At 46.5% G+C, this 20,961-nt stretch overlaps 1 protein-coding gene across 3 annotated transcripts in view; it reads right to left on the reverse strand.

Annotated features, from left to right (window-relative positions):
- Positions 1 to 765: 765 nt before the first annotated feature.
- The window catches only part of YPEL2 (yippee like 2), a 55,277-nt gene continuing 35,081 nt past the window's right edge, over positions 766 to 20,961 (reverse strand). For 2 of the 3 annotated variants that reach the window (XM_083715327.1, XM_083715326.1), the window contains exons 3-5: positions 11,679 to 11,722; positions 11,230 to 11,338; positions 766 to 8,345 (exon numbers count right to left, since the gene is read on the reverse strand). In XM_083715327.1, coding sequence (XP_083571453.1) covers positions 8,256 to 8,345; positions 11,230 to 11,338; positions 11,679 to 11,722 — 243 coding nt within the window. In that variant the 3' untranslated portion in view covers positions 766 to 8,255. The remainder of the gene's footprint in view (positions 8,346 to 11,229; positions 11,339 to 11,678; positions 11,723 to 20,961) is intronic. The other variant, XR_014558476.1, reaches the window with a different exon arrangement.

Genomic DNA, 20,961 nt, shown 5'->3' on the forward strand with positions numbered 1-20,961 from the left:
TCAACCACTCCTCATAAGGCTTTGTTTCCCAACTCTAGATCATCTTGGTTGCCCTCCTCTGCACACCTTCCAGCTTGCCAACATCCTTCTTAAATTGGGGCGCCCAGAACTGGACACAGTATTCCAGGTGTGGTCTGACCAAAGCAGAATAGAGTCAGACTATTCCTTCCCTTGATCTGGACACTAGATTTCTTCTGTTGATGCAGCCTAGAATAGCATTAGCTTTTTTTGCTGCTGCATCACACAATGGACTCGTTAAGCCTGTGGTCCACGAAGGGCTGGCACCTCTTCAAGCCTTAAAACCTGGAACCTGGGCGTAGCTGTCAACGTTTCCCTTTTCTTGCGAGGAATCCTATTCGGAATAAGGGAATTTCCCTTAAAAAAGGGGAAACGTTGACAGCTATGAACTTGAGAGGTTGGCCAGGTGAGCTCAAAAAGGTCCTGGACCTGGGCGTATGCCTGTCACAAAGGAGACAGTGATCATCACATCCTAACTCAGAGGCAGGGATTTTTTTTCACCAAGGGCCATATTCACTTCTAGGTAACTTTCTGGGGGCCACATGCCAGGAGTAGGCGGGGCCAGAAGTAAAAATGGGTGGAGCAATCAGCATTACAAATCTCAGGTATGCTTTCTTAGAATCTCTTTTGATTCCCCCCCCCCTTTGAGACATTTAATTTAATGCATACATTCAGAAACTGTAGGGTTTTGGTTTTTTTAAGCAACAAATAAGAGAGAGGCTGGAAAACACCACTACCACAGAGCTGTGGCTTTTTAATATTGGAAAACTTTTATTTTATTTTTTTTCTCTTCCAAATGAGCACCAACACATATGGTAAATAGGTCAACAAATGCTTCCTTCCTTCTAATACTGAAGTACTATGTACAATTATAGAAAGGACATGACGAGGTGAAGACCCCCCCCAAAAAAAGAAAACCCCAAAACAATTAAAAACATTTATTACCGAAGCAAAAAAACGACCTGAAGAATATGCCAAACAATAAAAATAAAATACAAATAAAACAAAAACCCAAGAAATATGTACACACAGTTTGTAAACACAAGGGCGTCAACACGACAGGCTGGTATTGGAAAGATAGTTGCTTCATTTAAAGAAAGCATTAAGGTGCCCATTGTATCTTACCCATAATGCTATTCTGCTCACAGTTAAGTGTGCAGGGTTTTTTTAAAATTTAAAGTTAAAAACCATTTGTTTTCTCCTTCTTCAACCGTTTTTCAGCATTCAGCTTCCTTTTTCTTTTCTTTTAAAAAAAGATTCCTGAAAGTCAACACACAAACAAATATTCCAGAACATTCCACTCCCCAGTTTTCTCTCAGACAGGTAAAGCATTTCTTCAGCTACTCATTCATTTCTTTCATCATGAGCGATGCAAAGCTGGGGTTGTGTGTGGTGGGAAGTGTGATTCTTCCTCACCCTTGAAATGATACTATGAAATGTATATTTAATACATATATTCTCAGTCCGAAAACACAGACATACACACAGGAATAAAAAACAAACAAACCAATATGCGAACACGAGGAACAAGAGATTTCACCTGCTTGTTTTGTCATTTAAAATGTGTGTGCACCAGAAAGTTTTATGGGAAGGGGCAGGGCGTGTGGAGAAATGAAGCACATGCAGCATTGATCAAGCACACTGCCAAAGAGTCATATTGCCAAAGCGCAATCCAATCATTTGTGCTGTTGGTCCACTTGGGAGATTTATAGAGCAATCAAAACTGGGGTAAAAGGAAAGACTTAACAGCGACGAAAAAAATAAATAAAGACCCATTAATGCCAGAGATGTAAACACGTCGCCAGAATCTAGAACAGTGATGGCCAAACTTGGCCCTCCAGCTGTTTTGGGACTACAATTCCCATCATCCTTGACCACTGGTTCTGTTAGCTAGGGATGATGGGAGTTGTAGTCCCAAAACAGCTGGAGGGCCTAAACGGATAGAATCAGAGGCTGCCACCTTTTCTTTCTGACCCTGCTCCTGCGCATTTAAATGACAGCTAAATAGACCCCCCCCCTCACTAGTTCCTCCCCATGCTGAGAAATTTTGCTCTGCTTGCAAACGTGTGTGTGTGTGTGAGGCTGCTGTTAACAAAAGGTGGCAACCCTAGACAATATCTGCTGCCACACACCCCAAAAACCTAAAACAGGAGGCCTGATTACATTACAGAGACCGGTGGCTAAAGAACAGTCCAGGAAGCAGCTTGTGCTGTTTGGAGATATTATTTTAAAAAAGGACAATCTATGTTGCCAACTCACTTGCCTTGCTATGCTGCCTGCCACTTGAAGCCTCATTCTAGAAGACTGTTTCCATATTATTCGGCTTACAGAATTAGATGGTTCACCTGGAGATTTACAGAAATCCGGCAGCAGAGATTCACGAGCTACTTCTTGTTGTGAACAGAGCACGGCCATTGCTAGTGCTATAGTGACTCTGGAGGCAATGAACAAGCTCTGAAATTGATTCTTTGGTCTGGTTCAGAGGAAGTCTCTACATACAGACATATAGACAGAGGTGGCCCAATACATTTGGTGGTGCCTAAGGCAAGAAAATCTACATGGTACCTCCCTCCCGCCCTTCCACGGTAAACATATAACAAAATAAATAAATCATAGACAAGTTTCGATACAAAATCATTCCTGCATCGTGCAGCGGAACCTAGCTAATGCGTCCAGAGGGAAAGTCTGGGGCGGTGTGAGAAATTAAGACCTGGCGAGTCCAATGAATGGGGTGCCTGTTGCACCTCTCTTGCAGTAGGGGAGGCACATGCTGAACGCGGACTCATGCAGAGACACACAAGAGATGGTCTTCTCTGGGGCAGTGGAGAGGGTGGTTTCACTGGTTGTGGCTGCTCCCACTGATGGCAGGGACACAGGGGAGAGAGATGTTGATGGACAAAAACTCCCTTCACTCCCAACACCACTAGCCACGTCCAGAGAGCCATTGATGTTCCTTAGGCTGTCAATCAGGCTGAAGGGAACGACAAACTAATCCACTCCTGTTTGGCTAGAGAACTGCTCATGTCAGCCTACAACGCCAGAAAGGAGGAAAGAAGACAGCGTCTTTCAAGAACTGTTCCCAGGTCTCAGGTAGGCCAAGGCCACCTTGTTCATCCGCACCCAACATTTAAAAGCAGTGTTACAACATTTTAACATACCCCTCAAGTGTCCTGGGAGGGAAAAAAGGACACCCTGTTTCTTATCGCAAGAGAACAGTGGCCATTTGGGTTGCTGTGATCTCATGGCATGATTTCTCCCTCAAAATGTGTTTTTTAGGGGTTGCGATTTTACGCAGTGCCCAAAACATATGCCGTGCAATTTTTGTCGTCCCCCCCCCAAAAAAGCTGACAACTTTGCGGGTGTCAGGAATTTTACTTTTTGAAATATGGCAACCAAATCCCTCTTCCCAGGGAACTCTGGGAACTGTAGTTCTGAGTGGGGAATAGGGGGTCTCCTAACTGCTCTCAGTACCCATGACAAACTAAGGCTCCCAGAATTCATTGGGGGAAGCCATGACTGCGTAAAGTGGTACCATAGAGCTTTAAATGTATGGTGCAGATATGGCCTAAGGCCCAGGCCACAGGTTTGCAGCGGCTGAGGTGTTCCTAGGGTGTCCCTTGACAAGAAGATCAGGCAGTTCAGAAACTAGAAAGCAGTCATAGAGTGGCTCAGGAATCTACTTTAAGGAAGCAGACAAACCCAGTAAGTCTTGAGAGATTTCCCAAACCGAGGCTTCCCTCTAACACCCCGCTGTTATCAACCCCGGACACAAAAGACTAGACAGCCTGGTGCTATTTAAATCCTTCCAAACCACAACCTAAACTTCCTTGCTTCTAAGTATAGCTCAACATCTGCCTACCTTGCGCTTTAGCCGTGACAAATGCCACCCCCTTCAGATGTAGGTACAGGTCACGTCCCAACTGAAATCATGAAAGTCCAGCTTATGTTAATGGAGTTACAATTATATCTTCCATCTCTTTCTTCTGACACTTCATTTGGCCCTGCCTTGACAAATATATATGAGGATCTGCTCCTATTTTATCCTAACAACCACGCTGAAAATGGCCTTTCCTGAAGATATTCAGGGAGCTCTTTTGAGACTCGAGTGTCCGATTTGAAAACATGTTCCCCTGATTCAAATCTGAACACGCCAATTACTACATCGTACAAACATGTTTTCCACACTTCTCTCTGGGACAACGATGAGCGTGCTCCAAAGACAGAGACTTTGAAAAGACGAAAAGGCACAAGATTTAAAACAACATCATGCAAGAGTTAGCAGCATAGCTTAAGCCATTGAACGGCACTCACTGAGATTATCAGGAGCAACCTATATACACTCAAATGGAAGTCCCAAGACAAGGAATTATTTCAACATCTGTCTCTGTCTACATTCAAGAGTGTGAATTACCGCGCGTCCCTGAATTTATTTATATACTTAAAAATGAATCCTTGCCTCCAGACGTTCCAATGGGCTTCTCATTAACCACGAAACTGGCTGTATTTTAGTTTCCTCCCTGCCCTGCATTTCTTAAGGTCTTGTTTGATTTGAACGCAACTCCCTGCTAACAAACATCTGCCTAACATCTGCATTATTTCCCTTTAAATAATAGTTTGCAAGACAGAGAGAGAATAAAAGTTTAGAAAAATTCAAAACTGTAACACGCAAACGTGGTTTGGTGGGGGGGCCGGCGGGGTGTAAAAGCACCACATATATGTTATTTTTTAAAAATTCAACATTATTAACATAAAAAGTACATATGCTACTGCCTTGTATGGTATGTAGATATTATAATCAGGGTGTCATTTTCATATGATCCAGGAACCCAAGGGAAGAACAAAGTGGAATGGGCAAGGGGAGGAATAACCCTATCAATTTCTGCAAGCCAGAGGGATATAATTCAAGATCTATTCTTTCTATCAGCCAAGGGGAACTCACTATGAGACAGGGACGGTGTTTCCACCTACAACCTGTAGGATTCAGGTGGGGGAATGGCCATGGTTCTAGTCCTCATGATCAGGAGATAACTTCAACTCTCATTGCTTAATGCTCGTTTTTAATCCCCGCCCCCTCCCCAGAGACAATGGCTGACCTCTGCAGTCTGCTACCCATCAGGAAAAGATGGTACCTATCACCTAACTTGGGGACAAAAAAAATTAGCCAAGTTCTTTGGTCATGCTGTAAAGAGAGAGAAATCAAATTTCCAAAAGCCATTGATTCAGAACACAGTGTTTTTGAGCATAAACTCAAAATCACGGGGCGGGGGGGGGGGAGCATCAGGATGCTGATGGGCTTCGAACTCTCAGCAGTCCCAGCGGCCAGCATGGCCAATGGTGAGGGATGATGGAGTCCAACAACGTCCAAGAAGGCCTCAGTTTCCCTACAAGTAGTTTAGGGCATCTACTTTCGCTTTCCCCCTTCCATTACCAAACACAAAACGCTGTCACATGAGTCTGTACTCTAAGAGTAGGTGATGGGTGATTTAGCAGCAAAATCTAGCAAACGTTAAGAAGCACTTGAGGTTAATGTTTTAGCAGAGCAGGAAGACTGAAACTAGATCTCAGAAGGGACAGCCCAAAAGGGTGTTTCCGATATCAAATGGTTTAGAGAGGTGCATGGGCTGCAGCCACACTTGGTAAGAATGGGGTGTCCTGTCAGGTAAACAACAGGCGCTTGTAGTGGAACAGGCTTGGATTTTGAGAGACTGGACTTCCCAGGTCCAAGCTGGGTATTGCACTGTTATTAGGACTAGCATGTAAACAGGTGGTGTGGAGATGTATCAAGACTCCTGCTTATCCTTTCATCTGCAAAGGCAGCAATTTGTGGATCTCAACCCACAGACAGATCTGTGCCCTGAAATGCAGCTTTTTGCTACAAAGATTATGGGGGTGACTCTCTTGCACCATCAGAGCCAATTAATCAGCAAACATTAGTGATTGAACCTAATTCCTTCCTCCTCACCCCAAAATTTCTCTTTGTTTATTACTCTCAAGCGGGTATCTCTCCCACTGCTGCTAACCTGAGTTTCTGCCACAGAAAAGGAATCCCAACAGGAGGCCATGAAAACCGGATGGTTCTCAACACCTGCCCCGACCAAAACAAACAAAAACAAAAATCCACACCATGGGCTATACTGGATCTCTTTCTTGCCAGCAGACTGCGACAGATTTGCAGAGCAGATTAACCTACATGAGAAGATTTCCACCAATAAAGCAAGGGGGGGGGGGCGAATGAGAAAAAGAGAGAGGCAGCGAGGGGGGGGGGGGAGATGGAAATGAATTCATTTAGATGTGTACAAATTCAGCCTGACTTCACTTGTCAGAACACCGGAGCTTTGATGCAGAATGCAAATTCACAGTGTCATTGACAATGCATTGAAATGCAAAAAAACCAGGGGGCTCTCAAAGCTCTCCCCTTGCGGGCCCCCTGTGTCCTCCCCCCCAAAAAAAGACCAGAGGGAGGCCTGAAAGCAAAACAGGAGTGATTCAAAAGAATCTTAACAGACAGTTAACATGTTTAGCCAGATTCAATGGAGACAGCAATTTCTTATAATATAGTGGGGAGGGAGAGGCAGACAAGGATTCTCACGGGCCTTGCATTGGGAAACTGAGGCCTGGCTGCTTTCTGATGGCTACTGAACCATGGTGCAACATTAGGAGTAAGACAGCATCACTCCTCCCTAATTGGGAAGGGCAATTTTGGCAGTAGCTCCAGATTTGGGCAGGCTAAAATGGCCTGCCATCATTTGTGAACTCTCCCCTCTTCTATATAGAGCCGTTCCTCTATCTCTACTTAACAGAGTAGGGGGAAACTGTGACCCTCCATATGCCACTAGACTACAACTCCCATCATCCTTGACGCTTGGGCCATGCTGGCTGCTGGGAACTGGAGTCCAAGGACACCTGGGGAGGCTGCAGGGTTCTCCACCCGGAGGTTTTTAAGAGTCCTCTGCTTTCGGAGCTGCTTCTGTTCAAAACACTCACCAACCCCCCCCCCCCCACTGCTGAACCAAAACTTAACACACACTTAGGCTCTGAAACATTTGTTACTGCCTGAGTCCATCACCCCTGTTGTGTTTTTGTTCTTTTTAAGAGTCACACTTAACAGCACAAGTGCAGGTCGTCCAACTTATCATCTGCAGAAGCGATCCAGGCTTGTTTCCATCATCCTAGTGAGACCAGTCAGCCCCCCTCCCCGCAAAAAAAAATCAAGCAGTCAGGAGGCTGCAAAACTGCCAGCAATTTTGTGAAGGATATAGATCACCACCTCCTTGTTCTCCTTGCTCCCCTGCCCGCCTCAAATGTATTCGCTCCGTTCAGTTTTGAAGCGGGACATGCTTCCTGCACTTGAAGTGTCAGCGTCGTGGGAAGGCAAATGGCGAGGGTTTTCCAACATCAGCACCGCAGTGTTTGGGTGGGCTTGCTCACTGGGGAACAGGAGGCCAGGGAGGGCTAGGCCCGGGACCTGTGTTTACACCCCCCTCCTCTCAAATCAAACATTAGTACGAAAAAGACAAAAAATCCAAAGAGATCATTTAAAAAGAAACAAGCAATCAAACGAGGAACACAGACCAGTCTGGGGATGCCACTAGCGACAAGTTTTTAGGCTACAGTCTTTGAGATGCAGAGGATACAGCCATGAGGTATATATATTTTTTTCTGCGGTCCACAAGTTTCAAGCCATGGTTGACCAGGAATTTTTTTAAAAGGCCAAGCGGGGAAAGGGGCAGGGGCGATGCAACTCTCCCGCGCGCCCGACGTCTGAAGACCCAGCACTCCTTCCCTCGTGCCGGGACCCTTGGATTAAAACACACACACACACACCACCCCAAAACCAACCTTCAGTTTGTACTGAGACAATGTCACTTAGGAAACGGTTTTGAGGGGCACCGAGTTTGAGTCCTCCTTACATCTATACGCACCCCCAATGCCAGAACACAGAGGAGTAAGGGAGCTGGGCAGGGGAGTGAGGGAGGAGGAAGGGGACCAGAAGTCAACTCACAAACAAGAGACAAAAGCAAAGAGAGACAGAAGTTATCGAGGCCGGTCACCGCTAAGGGTTCTGTGAGGAAGCATCTCAACACGATGACGACGACGACAAGCCCCCAAATGCACGGAACCAAACGGTTGTCAGTCACTCGCTCATATATATATATGTGTGGGGTTTTCCGGGAGATAAAATGTTCGGTAGGATGACAAACTCTCTCGCCCGTGTTTGGCGTGCGTCTCCTCGCCATTCAATCCCAGCCGTTGTCCTTGATCATGTGAGCTAATTCAATGATATATTTGCCTTCCTTGTACTTTTGACTGCTTTCGAACGCGTGTTCCTGGAAAGGGAAAGAGACAGAATCAAAACAAGGGAAAGGAGCGAAGTTCCTCCTGGGTCTCAGTCAAGGGAGTACCTTCTGCATGCAAAGAAGATGCTGTACTACACACTGAGAGCCAGTGTGGTGCAGTGGTTAAGAGTGGTGGACTCGTAATCTGGTGAACTGGGTTTGCTTCCCCGCTCCTCCACATGCAGCTGCTGGGTGACCTTGGGCTAGTCACACTTCTCTGAAGGCTCTCAGCCCCATTCACCTCACAGCGTGTTTGTTGTGGGGGAGGAAGGGAAAAGGAGATTGTTAGCTGCTTTGAGACTCCTTAAAGGGTAGTGAAAGGCAGGATATCAAGTCCAAACTCAAACTCTACTGAGCTACAGCTCTTCAGTAAGGAATCTGGACAGCACCAGGTTAGGGAAGGAGGTCAGGTGGGCCCAGGAGATTTCCCACACCTCTTGTGTTACTGTGGTAAATGTGATCATCACCTGACAGTACAGCTCCAGTGTGAAATGGACAGTCACCACAAACAGGAGCTCAGCTTCTTTTAAAACCCAGCTGCAGTGTGCACAAGTTGTGGGCCTTTTCTAAACATTGTGTATTAGCAAAGGTTTGGAAGGAAATTTACAGAGGCTCACTTTTTCTTTTTTCTTTTTGGTTCCTGAACTGCCCAACCGTGTTTTGGAAACATAATCCGATTGTTCAAAGGACTGAGGGTTTTAGCGCCTGGCTGGCGTGAACTCCCAAGGTCCCTTTTGCAACAGGATCAAGTTCACGGATTTATCCCAGAGGCTGAAATGTTGCTAACTTCCCCAGCTGTTCAGCAGCCAACCCCAACTCCAGCCTCGCTGAGGAAGCCAGAGCAGGCTTCACCATGTGATGGGAATTTTGAGGTCTTAGATATATGTGTATATCTAAGTGTTCATAAGTGTACCAACCAAGCACGTACATAGATCAGCACAGAAAGACCGACCTGAAACCATTTTGATTCCTAAACTGAGCAAACGTTTTCTCTGCAAGGTCAAAGTGGGAAAACCTCCCCATTGTCTCTTTCCTCACAAATCCTGCCTTAAGGGCACATTTAAGATATGAACGCAGGTGGCGTTGTGGGTTAAAGCCTCAGCACCTAGGACTTGCCGATTGAAAGGTCGGCGGTTCGAATCCCTGCGGCGGGGTGCGCTCCCGCTGCTCGGTCCCAGCGCCTGCCAACCTAGCAGTTCGAAAGCACCTCCGGGTGCAAGTAGATAAATAGGGACCGCTTACCAGCGGGAAGGTAAACGGCGTTTCCGTGTGCGGTTCTGGCTCGCCAGAGCAGCGATGTCACGCTGGCCACGTGACCCGGAAGTGTCTCCGGACAGCGCTGGCCCCTGGCCTCTTGAGTGAGATGGGCGCACAACCCCAGAGTCTGTCAAGACTGGCCCGTACGGGCAGGGGTACCTTTACCTTTACCTTAAGATATGAATAGGGTGTGAGCCTGTGACCTGGCCCAAGAACTAAGTATTTATCATTACAAAAGACTGGCCAGGCTCCCCAGGTAATCCAATCAAGTAACCTGCCAGACAGGAGAGAAACAACATTCAAATTTCTGTTTTAGACCACCTTTTCTGTGATGTAGGTGTGATGTATCTGAGGGGTGGTCTTAGGTTACACCCCTTCTGTGATGGATGTATGATGTTTCTGGGGGTGGTCTTGATCTACAGGGTGGCAATTTCAAAAGTCTTTATAAGGCCTTGCGCACCATTTTTCTGGGTTCCTCCTCCCTCCTGCAGGTGGTGAGGACCCTGTTGCAACAGATCAGTAAAGATCAGGCTTACTAGCTGCTTTGCTTCTCAATATTCTCTGGTTGGCCTCTGTTACTCTCTCCTACCAATAGGGAACCTACGTAAGGACTCTATATGGGCTCTTGGATACCCCATAAGGGAAAAGGGCAATTTTTGTTTACAACAGCCACACCGTCAAAAGGATCAGCTAGCTGGTATTCAGAAAGAGACCTTGTCCCAGGAATAAAGCCTGTGTTTTATGCAGAATCAGAGCGTTGGTGCATCTAGCTCAGTACTGTCTACACTGGCTGGCAGCAGCTCTCCCCTAGGTTTCGGGCAGGGAGGGGACATTCCCAGCCCCTAGGTTTCGGGCAGGGAGGGGACATTCCCAGCCCTATCTGGAGATGCCAGGGAATTGAACTTCCCTGCATACAAAGCAAGGGCTTTGCCACTGAGCTACAGCTCACCCTCTAAAAAGAAAAGGAGATTCCAGTTATAATAATAATAATAATAATAATAATAATAATAATAATAATAATAATTTATTTATACTCTGCCCATCTGGCTGGGTTTCCCCAGCCACTCTGGGCAGCTTCCAACAAAACACTAAAATACAATAACCTATTAAACATTAAAAGCTTCCCTAAACAGGGCTCCTTTAGATGTCTTCTAAAAGTTTGGTAGTTATTTTTCTCTTTGACATCTGGTGGGAGGGTGTTCCACAGGGCGGGTGCCACTACTGAGAAGGCCCTCTGCCTGGTTCCCTGTAACTTGGCTTCTCACAGCGAGGGAACCACCAGAAGGCCCTCGGCGCTGGACCTCAGTGTCCGGGCAGAACAATGGGGGTGGAGACGCTCCTTCAGGTATGCCGGACCGAGGCTGTTTAGGGCTTTAAAGGTCAGCACCAACACTTTGAATTGTGCTCGGAAACGTACTGGGAGCCAATGTACGTCTTTCAAGACCGGTGTTATGTGGTCTCAGTGGCCGCTCCCAGTCACCAGTCTAGCTGCCGCGTTCTGCATTAGTTGTAGTTTCCGGGTCACCTTCAAAGGTAGCCCCACGTAGAGCGCATTGCAGTAGAGCGCATTGAACGAAGGGCCAAAGGGGACAAGATTTTAAGAAACAACAACACTCACGTATTTCCAGCCCAGCGTGGTTTTGCAGTTTTCACAATAAATGTCTGCCACCGCATGCAGTCCTGTTAGCAAAACCCGTTCTTCCGCAGGGCCGCAGCCCACATTAACTCTGCAAATGTGGGAAGAAGGAAGAGAGACGTTTTGATTTGCAGATCCTGGTCCATTTCGCTGCAGCAGCTGTGCTCCTCACTAAGCACACCTCTGTTCTTATATGCATAAATCAGGATCATGACACTTCAAGCAGTCAAGGGGAGGGATGGGGAAACCCGTGGCTCTCTAGACACTGCTGGACTCAGACTCCCATCAGCCTCAGCCAGCATGGGCCGACGCAAAAGGATGATGGGAGTTGTATTCCAGCAACATCTGGAGGGCGGAAGGCTCCGCCTCTCCCTTTCTGAGGACAACAGTGACAACGGAGAGGGGGGTAGGGGGGGAACCCAGACACTTACACTGAATTGAAGAGATAGGCCCGGCCCTGGCTCCCTTGAAAAGACTGTAAGGCAAAATAAAAATAGTGTTTGTCATGATGAAAGTCACACCCTGTCAACAACCAAAAAATAAAAATCAGTCCCTGATGAATTATTAGCAGTGATCTCAGTTGCAGCAGCACGATTTTGCACCTGGGTGGGTGGGGGGTAGAGCTTCCCTTTAATCCAGAAGAGGCTGGTGGAGATTAATTCGCTCCATCCTTGTGGATCCTCTCTGCAAACCAAAAAAAAGCAACACCCCAACTCTACAGCCTGGTATAGGTTGCTGATGCAAATCCCTGACCTCACACCCTCTGGAGCAGTTATGGGGAGAAAGAAAAGACCCAGAAGTGTCTGTTCAAGGAACCTTGGATTCTTGCAGTCTGCAGGTCAGAAAAGTAGCAGTGTAGGAGGAGATGTTTAAGAGGATGAGAGAACAAGGTTGTAGGTTGGGGGGCGGGGGTTGGGTAGAGGGAGAGAGAAGCTCAGATTCTTGTTTTAAGAGAGTAAAATGGGCTTTATTGACCCTGGATGGTAGCATCTAGATCACAAAAATAAAAAGGTCTTGCAATATTTTCAGACTTTGGAACATAGTTAATTGGCATAACAAACCCCAGACCTTCTGATCCCAGGGTCCTATGTTGACATACCAAATGCCAGATCGCCAGATTGCAGGACCGCCCCCTCCCCACTTCAGCCAGAGGTTTATGGCACCTCTGACTCGGTGTCCTCAAGTGACATTAGCAACCAGCTCTCCTCTGGCCTCATCCCCCCCCCCCTTCAAACACACAAGTGTACCAGACACCTTTTGATTGGTCCCTTGACGGCTGGCTCAATTACATGAAATGGCCCGCCCACAAGAAGAATAAACAGACTCTACCTCCATTTAAAGGGCTATCCCCCACCCCATCTGAGTTTTGCAGAGTGGAACACAGACCGTTTCCCCTCCCCTCCAACCTCTCGGGATGTTTGCAAAAACACACACACACACACAAAAAACACACAACACCATTTGGTTTGAATTAAATATGTGGCAAGGAAACGTTTCCATCTCATGCAAAGGTTTCAAAGAGCCACACACCCTTTGTGAAGAACAGAGAACACTGTAAGCCAGACTATGGAAAAGAAAAGAAAACAAAAAATCCTCTGTGTGTGTGTCTGTGTGTGTTGGTGTGTGTGTGTGTTTGTGTGTGTTCCCCATCCCAACTCAAAGAAATAGGTAGGGTTGGTTTTTGAGTTTCTCATCAAAACCAGCCAAGAATAGTTCCTGCACTGCTAACTTTAAGGCAGACACTCTCATCTTCCAACAGAACAATTGTTTTCTTCAAAGTCTGGTGAAAGACACATCAGCATATTAATTCTGCCTTGCAGCAACCAAAGTTTCTGGCCCACAGACATTCCTGCTACCCTGCCTGCCCAGACAGAATTTCTAATAAACTAGGGATGGGTGAGCTGTTTCATGGCCAAGGGCAAAAAAGGAGAAACAACTACTCTCTGATTTGAAGAAGAAACCTTGACTGCCTGATCACCTAGAGGAAAACTCTGACTCGTCACAGGAGACTAAGCATAAATCACCTCCCCCAGAACTGCAAGGCTGAGCTACCTAGCACAAAACTGAAACTGTTTAGCCACCCAGATGCACAAGATAGGTATGAATTAATTTGAAAGCTACTGACCCCAGTCTTTCAACCAAATCCACCTGATTTCATGGCTGCTTAAGACAAGGTCCTTGCTCGGGTCTCTGCACTAGAGACATTAGGAATCGTAAACAAGGGACTGCAGGAATAATTCATTCTTTCTCTCACACACACTCTCTCTGCAGGGTTTTCATCCGGCTTAAAAAAAAAACTTTGATTAGCCCCAGAGAGGGACCCAATTACCATAGAAACACTTAGCAGATTTCAGATCCGAAAGGTCAACGCCGAAGCTGTTGATCCCCCTCAGGTCAGATGGAATGATTCAGATCTATTTTTAATCAGCAGTCGCAGCTCCTACACCCACTCCATTTCCCTTCCAGCCCACCAGTTCAGAAATCTCCACCAGAGGCTTAAAAATAAAATAAACAAAGCACCTCACACATACCCCAAAGAAGCAGGCCACAAGATACCTCTGAAGTGTGCAAGGGGGCAGATAGTGGGGGATGGACTTTAAATTAGTTGAAGGGGGGAAAGGAGGCCAAACCACAGAGTGGGAAGGAGCCGTAACTGAGTGGTAGGACATCTGCTTGAAGTGCAGAACGCCCCAATGGCATCTCTAGGTAGAGGCTGGGAAAAGACTCCCTTACCTGAAATCCTGGAGGACTGTGGACAATACTGAGCTATATGGACCAATGGTCTGACTCTGTATACGGCAGCTTTCTATGGGGATAGGTAATCAAGAGGAAGCAAAGACATCACCTTGCCAGCAAAGGTCCGTATAGTTAAAGCCATGGTTTTCCCAGTAGTGATGTATGGAAGTGAGAGCTGGACCATAAAGAAGGCTGATTGCCAAAGAATGGATGCTTTTGAATTATGGTGCTGGAGGAGACTCTTGAGAGTCCCATGGACTGCAAGAAGATCAAACCGATCCATTCTGAAGGAAATCAGCCCTGAGTGCTCACTGGAAGGACAGATTGTGAAGCTGAGGCTCCAATACTTTGGCCACCTCATGAGAAGAGAAACTCCCTGGAAAAGACCCTGATGTTGGGAAAGATGGAGGGCACAAGGAGAAGGGGACGACAGAGATGGTTGGACAGTGTTCTCAAAGCTACCAGCATGAGTCTGACCAAACTACGGGAGGCAGTGGAAGACAGAAGGAAAGGATGTGGGTGGCGCTGTGGGTTAAACCACCGTGCTGCTTGGGGTTGCCGATCGAAAGGTCAGTGGTTCGAATCCCCGCAACAGAGTGAGCTCCCGTTGCTTTGTCCCTTCTCCTGCCAACCTACCAGTTCAAAAGCACGCCAGTGCAACCAAATAAATAGGTACTGCTATGGCGGGAAAGTAAATGGTGTTTCCGTGCGCTGCTTCGGTTTTACCAGAAGCGGCTTAGTCATGCTGGCCACATGACCCGGAAAAACTGTCTGCGGAAGCGGACAAATGCTGGCTCCCTCAGCCTTTAAAGAGAGATGAGCGCCACAACCCCAGAGTTGTTCACAACTGGACTTAATTGTCAAGGGTCCCTTTACCCTTTACCTTTAAACAAGAGGAAAGGTAACTTTGCCCCCCCCCCCAATTATGATGAGCACACATTGGTATAGGGGCGGACTTTGGTAATCTTTCGTACTACGGAGCCCTGTGCAAGGCCCAAATCTGGCACTCCCAAATGTGTCTTCTCAATTTTGTGCCCCCTCGGCTCGGCACCCTTGGGGGGGGCAGCACTGCATTAGCATATAAATATGTGCATCCCCCCCCCGGGCTGTCCTGCTATGGCAGGGCGTAAGTTCCTCTGCACCTTGGGAATCCTGGGCTCCCTCTGGAAGATACAAAGCTAATATACATGCAGCCAATCAGAAGCCGCATCAGACGTTTGGGTTCCAAAGAACGTTCACAAACCAGAACACTCACTGAGATCCAGCTCTGATCTAGCGGTTCCCTCATTGCGGGAAGTGAGGTTACGGGGAACCAGACAGAGGGCCTTCTCGGTGGTGGCACCCGCCCTGTGGAACGCCCTCCCATCAGATGTCAAGGAAATAAGCAGCTATCTTATTTTTAAAAGACATCTGAAGGCAGCCCTGTTTAGGGAAGTTTTTTATATTTATTGCTGTATTGTTTTTAACACTCGATTGGGAGCTGCCCAGAGTGGCTGGGGAAACTCAGCCAGATGGGCGGCGGGGTAGAAATAAAAACATATTATTATTATTATTATTATTATTATTATTATTATTATTATTATTATTATTCCAAGTTTGCGGCGTTCAGGAGCCAGCGCGTTTGACTCACAAGGCGTTCGGGATCCAAGGTATGACTGTATGTGCTTCTCAAGGGGTTCATACTAATTCTGCCGGACTCAATTTTTGCCCAGATTTGTCTTCCTGGGTGTCAAGAGAGGGAGTGATTTGATGGAGGCGGGAAGAGATGTCACTGGAGGTGGTGGCACTTGCGGTCCTTGCTCAAACGTCTTAATGCAGCAGCTGTACGATGTAAACATGCAACCACCCATAATGCAATGTGGAGATAATAACGCAGCTTTCTTTCACATACCTGTTGGGAAGACTGCGGTGTTAATATTCACAGGGAACACTGAACATCCGGAGCTCTATATAAATGCTAATTCTTTTTACATAATACTACCCTTACAGTTCTCTCTTATCTCGTTGGGAAACAGCCTTACAAACAAAAGAATCCTACTTCTGAATGATCAGAAAACAGGAGAACGGCAATTTATTCCCTCAAGACTGACAAGTGGTGGAGAAACCCAACATGTTAAATCATCCAGATTTACTACTGGGGGAAAAATAATAATAATTTAAGCAAGTAGACTGCCTTGGCCCACTAAAAAGCCCAGAGGATTCGCGGCCCTGACATGAATTATGAGATGATAAACGGGATCTGTGTGGTTTTTATCTGAAATATTAATCTGGAAATGAACGGAAATGCGGGTGAGAGGAAAACATGAGCCAGAAGCGTGACGCAGCATCTAAAAGGGCTAATGCAATTCTAGGCAGCATCAATAACAAACAAAAAGGCGAAGTGACCAAATACTGAGAAGTAATCGCAATGTTCTGGAATGTTCCCCGGGGCAAGGAGATAAAAATGGTGAGGGGGGTTGGAGACCAAGCCGTGTTTGGGAAAGGCAGAATATGTTTAGCCTGGAGGCAGGAACAGGAAGAATAACCTGCTAGTTCAGGCTAAACCAGTTCAGCGCCATGATCTCACAGGGGCAAACCAGACGCTTATGGAAAGCCTGAAAGCAGGAACTGAGAGAAACACTTCTGGTTCCCAGTATACTGTCTCTTGAGTGAGGGGAGGATTAGGGGAAGGGACAAAGAGACAATGTTGAGCAATGGTCCTCCAATTTCTCCCTATATCTCGGACCATTTGAAAATTGCTGAGGGTCTTGGTGGACCACTTAATGAGACGCCCTCCCATCAGATGTCAAGGAGATAAATAACTATACAATGGTACCTCAGGTTACATATGCTTCAGGTTACAGACTCCGCTAACCCAGAAATAGTGCTTCAGGTTAAGAACTTTGCTTCAGGATGAGAACAGAAATTGGGCTCCGGCGGCGCAGCGGCAGCAGGGGCCCCATTAACTAAGGTTAAGAACAGTTTCAGGTTAAGAACGGACCTCCGGAACGAATTAAGTACTTAACCTGAGGTACCACTGTACAACTTTTAGAAGACATCTGAAGGCAGCTCTGTATTGGGAAGTTTGTAATATTTGATGTTTTATTATGTGCTGGGAGCCAACCTGAGTTGCTGGGAAAACCCTGCCAGAGGGGTGAGGTATAATTACATTTTTAAAAAATTATTATTATTAATTATTATTATTATTATTATTATTATTATTATTATTATTATTATTCCTTTCGTAGGAATTGTAACGTGCTGTGCTAGGTGCTGTATGGTTTTAAATTGTAGGCAGATGAAGGTGATGGACCACATGGAACTGGCGGAAATGACTGGCAAAATCCGAGACCAGGGAGAAGAGTTGGTGGAAGAAGATTGGAAGAAATTTAAAGTTTACTTACAGAAACATTGTAAAATTAAGGAATGTTAGAAGGATGTTGGAATGAAGTTATGTGGTTTTAGCAGAAATGTTATAAAGGATTAAGAAAAAATAGATTGTTAATTGGTGAAAGGAGGGAAAGTAAAGTTACATTAGTTTAAGATAAATTACGGGACAAAAATTGGAAAAGATGGAAAGGATTTTCTGAAATAGCTAACCAAACTAGAATACAAAAAAGGGAGGTGAAATGAAAGATAAGCAAATGAAAGATAAGTTATGGGAAAATTCGCTGTGTTTTTTAATTGTTTGTATTTTTCTGTTTTTTTCTTTTTCTTTTTCTTCTTTTTCCTTATTGTGATGTGTTGTTTTGTTTCTGTTTAATATGGTGTTTCCTATTTTTTCTTTTTGTAACCATTAAAACTTTAATAAATATTATTTTTTAAAAAAATTGTATTTTTACAGGCAAGTAAAACACAAATCACCTGAATGTGTCTCGGTCACAGAAAGGACTGAATGACTCAATCGAAATTACTTGCTTCTCCGCAAGGAGTCCAACTGGAAAGTGCTCAGAAGATGGAGCTATGGATCACACAGAGACCCACCGGGCACCCTCCTCTGCAGGCAGTCTCAGGCCATGCCACACAGTTTGGGCTTTACTGTCCTGTGTTTTTATTATTATTATTTGCTTTGATTTCCCTCCAGGAGGTTTGCAGCTGTGCCCAGAAAAGGATTCCTAAAAGGGAAGAGATTTATGGTGGGGGTGGAATTATTGAAAGGGCAGCTCAAAGCCCTACAGACGTCTCCAAGAGAGCAGTCTGAGTGCTTGGATTGGGAGAGCCCATTTGAAGAGGAGAAGGAAAAAGGAGGTGTAGGAAGGCCGGCAAAGCATTCCCTACATATTTCCATAATCAAGCACATCACTGTTGGGTTATTTCTTCTTCTTTTTTTAAAAAAGAGAGACAGATGAAGGCATCCAAGTCAGAAAAAGCAACCTATTGTTAGGACGGCATGCATGTGTTTGAGAGAGCTGCAATGTGTCACAAAAAACGCCTAATTTCCCTCATTTAGGGCAGGCTTGGGTAGAATCTCAAGTCGGGGGGCCAGATGTGGCCCCCAGGCCTCTCTCTCTGGCCCTTGGAACTCTCTTAAGGCCACACCCTCTTTCCCCAGGCCACGCCCTTCACTGGACTTGCTGCACATCCTAAGTGGGCTTAGCTGAAAGGTGTTTTGGATCTCTGCTTGCCAGGACGGAGGATAGGGAGAGAGGCCTGCATGAGTGGGTGCAGAAATTAGCTGGCCGCACATTTACCTTTGTTTCCTGGGGGGCAGGGGGCGGGCTGGTGTGGAGGACTCCCTGGTCCTGAATGGGGTAACTGTGCCCCTGAAGGACCAGGTGGTCTTTGTGGAAGCCACCCAGAGTGGCTGGGGAAACCCAGCCAGATGGGCGGGGTACAATAAATAAATAAATAAATAAATAAATAAATAAATAAATAAATAAATAAATAAATGTATTATTATTTCTCCACCCAGCTTCGCCTCTGGCTCCGCCTACCAGGTGGCCCTTGGAAGGCTGCTTAGAACAGAATGTGGCCCTCAAGCAGGAAAAGGTTCCGTGTCCCTGGCTGAGGGCCTCAGAAGCCAATGGTGGTTGGCTTCTAACTGCAGAAGTGATTCTCTGTCAATGGACTGACTGGATGCAGAGGCAGAGGTTGAAACTCCCAACAGATGAAAGCTCAGAGCCCAGGATGTGGTGGTGGGACGACGGTGAGAGGTCAGAGGGAGAAGAGGGAGCAGCGTGGGAGGAGGAGATGCTGGAAGATGGAAGAGGCAACGGGCTTTAGTGAGCAGGGAAAAGCTGTGGCAGAGAGCAGTCCAGAATCAGCGGCAGAAGTGGAGGCTGGGAGGGGGGGGCAGGGGAGAAGCCAAGATCAGGCAATCTTCCCCTGATCTTCCTCCTCCCTGATCTCCCAGAACACGCAGAAAAATGAAAAGAGCAGAGCAGAGGTGGGTTGCCTGCAGACATAGTCTCTGATTGCATGAGGAGAGGAGAAGGATTTATGCAGCTGTGGGAAGGTGGGGAATTTCAGTTCTTGCAACTGCCTCATTGGGGGCAAGACCTACTGGGGATCACTGCTGGGATCACTAGGCTTGCACTGTTTTGGTGTAGTCGAATAAAGAGTTAATTTCCCCACCACTGCCCTTCCTCAGACCCATTCGCTTGCATTTTCTTTCTCTGGGCCCCCTCTACAGGGAAAGCGCCAAAAGGAGGAAGCAGAGGTTGGTGGGGCAGATCAGCCCCCACTGACAGCAGTGGGGCCTGGGCTTTAGCAGGAGCCTGACAAGGACTACCCCTGGAGCCAGCTCTGAGGATAAAGCGAGAAGAAAGCGACTCGCTAAAGTTGCCTGAACTCCCACACTAGAGACAAAAACAGCCGCTCCATGGCTCAAAGGAAGGGGACTTAATCTTGTGCGGCTACAGCCACACCAAAGTGCCCCAAACTGAGCTGCCTCAGTAGCACCTGTTTTCCTTTTCATATGAGACAATCCAAGTTTCTAGGTCTCATTGTGGGAGAAAGACCATATAACACTGGTCCAGAGAGACCTTTCTGAGCACAATTCAAAGTGTTGGTGCTGACCTTTCAAGCCCTAAATTGCCTCGGCCCAGTAGACCTGAAGGAGCATCTCCACCCTCATCGTTCTACCCGGACACTGAGGTCCAGCTCCAAGGGCCTTCTGGCAGTTACCTCACTGCAAGAAGCAAAGTTACAGGGAACCAGGCAGAGGGCCTTCTCAGTGTTGGCACCCACCCTGTGGAACGCTCTCCCATCAGTTGTCAAGGAAATAAACAGCTAAGTGGTACTTCCAGGTGCGAACGAGATCCGTTCCAGAGGTCCAGCTGCATCCCGAGGAATTCACAATCAGAGGACCACTTCTGCGCATACGCATGCAGACGAAACCTGGAAAAATACTTCCAGGTTTGCCGCGTTCGCACTCCGAAGTTTATGTATCCAGAGGGATATGAAAGCGGAGATACAACTGTATCTGACTTTTAGAAGACACCTGAAGATAGCCTTGTTTAGGAAAGTTTTTTATGTTTGATGTTTTATTCTGTTTTTAATCTGTTGGGAGCCACCAGGAGTGGCTGGGGAAACGCAGCCAGATGGGTGAGGTATAAATAATAAAATTATTATTATTATTAATTATTATTATTATTATTATTATTATGACCAGTAGCAGCAGGTAGCAGGATGGTTCAGTGAGTAAAGAGGTTACATACATTCTGCATAATGCCCCCCACCGGACTTTGCTCTGTGGCTTTGTTTTGAGTCTGCCCAAAGGCCGGGAGGCTCTGGGTTCTAAAAACCCACTGGGCAGGGCAAAGGTGCAGTTGATTGCTGCCAGACCCACTGGCCACACCCACGACGCTAAGACATTTGTGAAAGCAAGTGGGATACAAGAATCCACAGAAATAAACTGGGCCGCATCTGTCCGTCGCCACTCTGCTTTCGCTTAAACCTCCTAAGAACTTTCTTGGCCGGACTACAAAGCCACCACATAGCTCTTCTTACAGATGAGATACAATGCAGCTGAAACAAAACCCTTTCACCATCACACCT

This window comes from Podarcis gaigeae, assembly GCF_964106915.1.
Source record: "Podarcis gaigeae genome assembly, chromosome: 15".
Lineage (NCBI taxonomy): Eukaryota > Metazoa > Chordata > Lepidosauria > Squamata > Lacertidae > Podarcis > Podarcis gaigeae.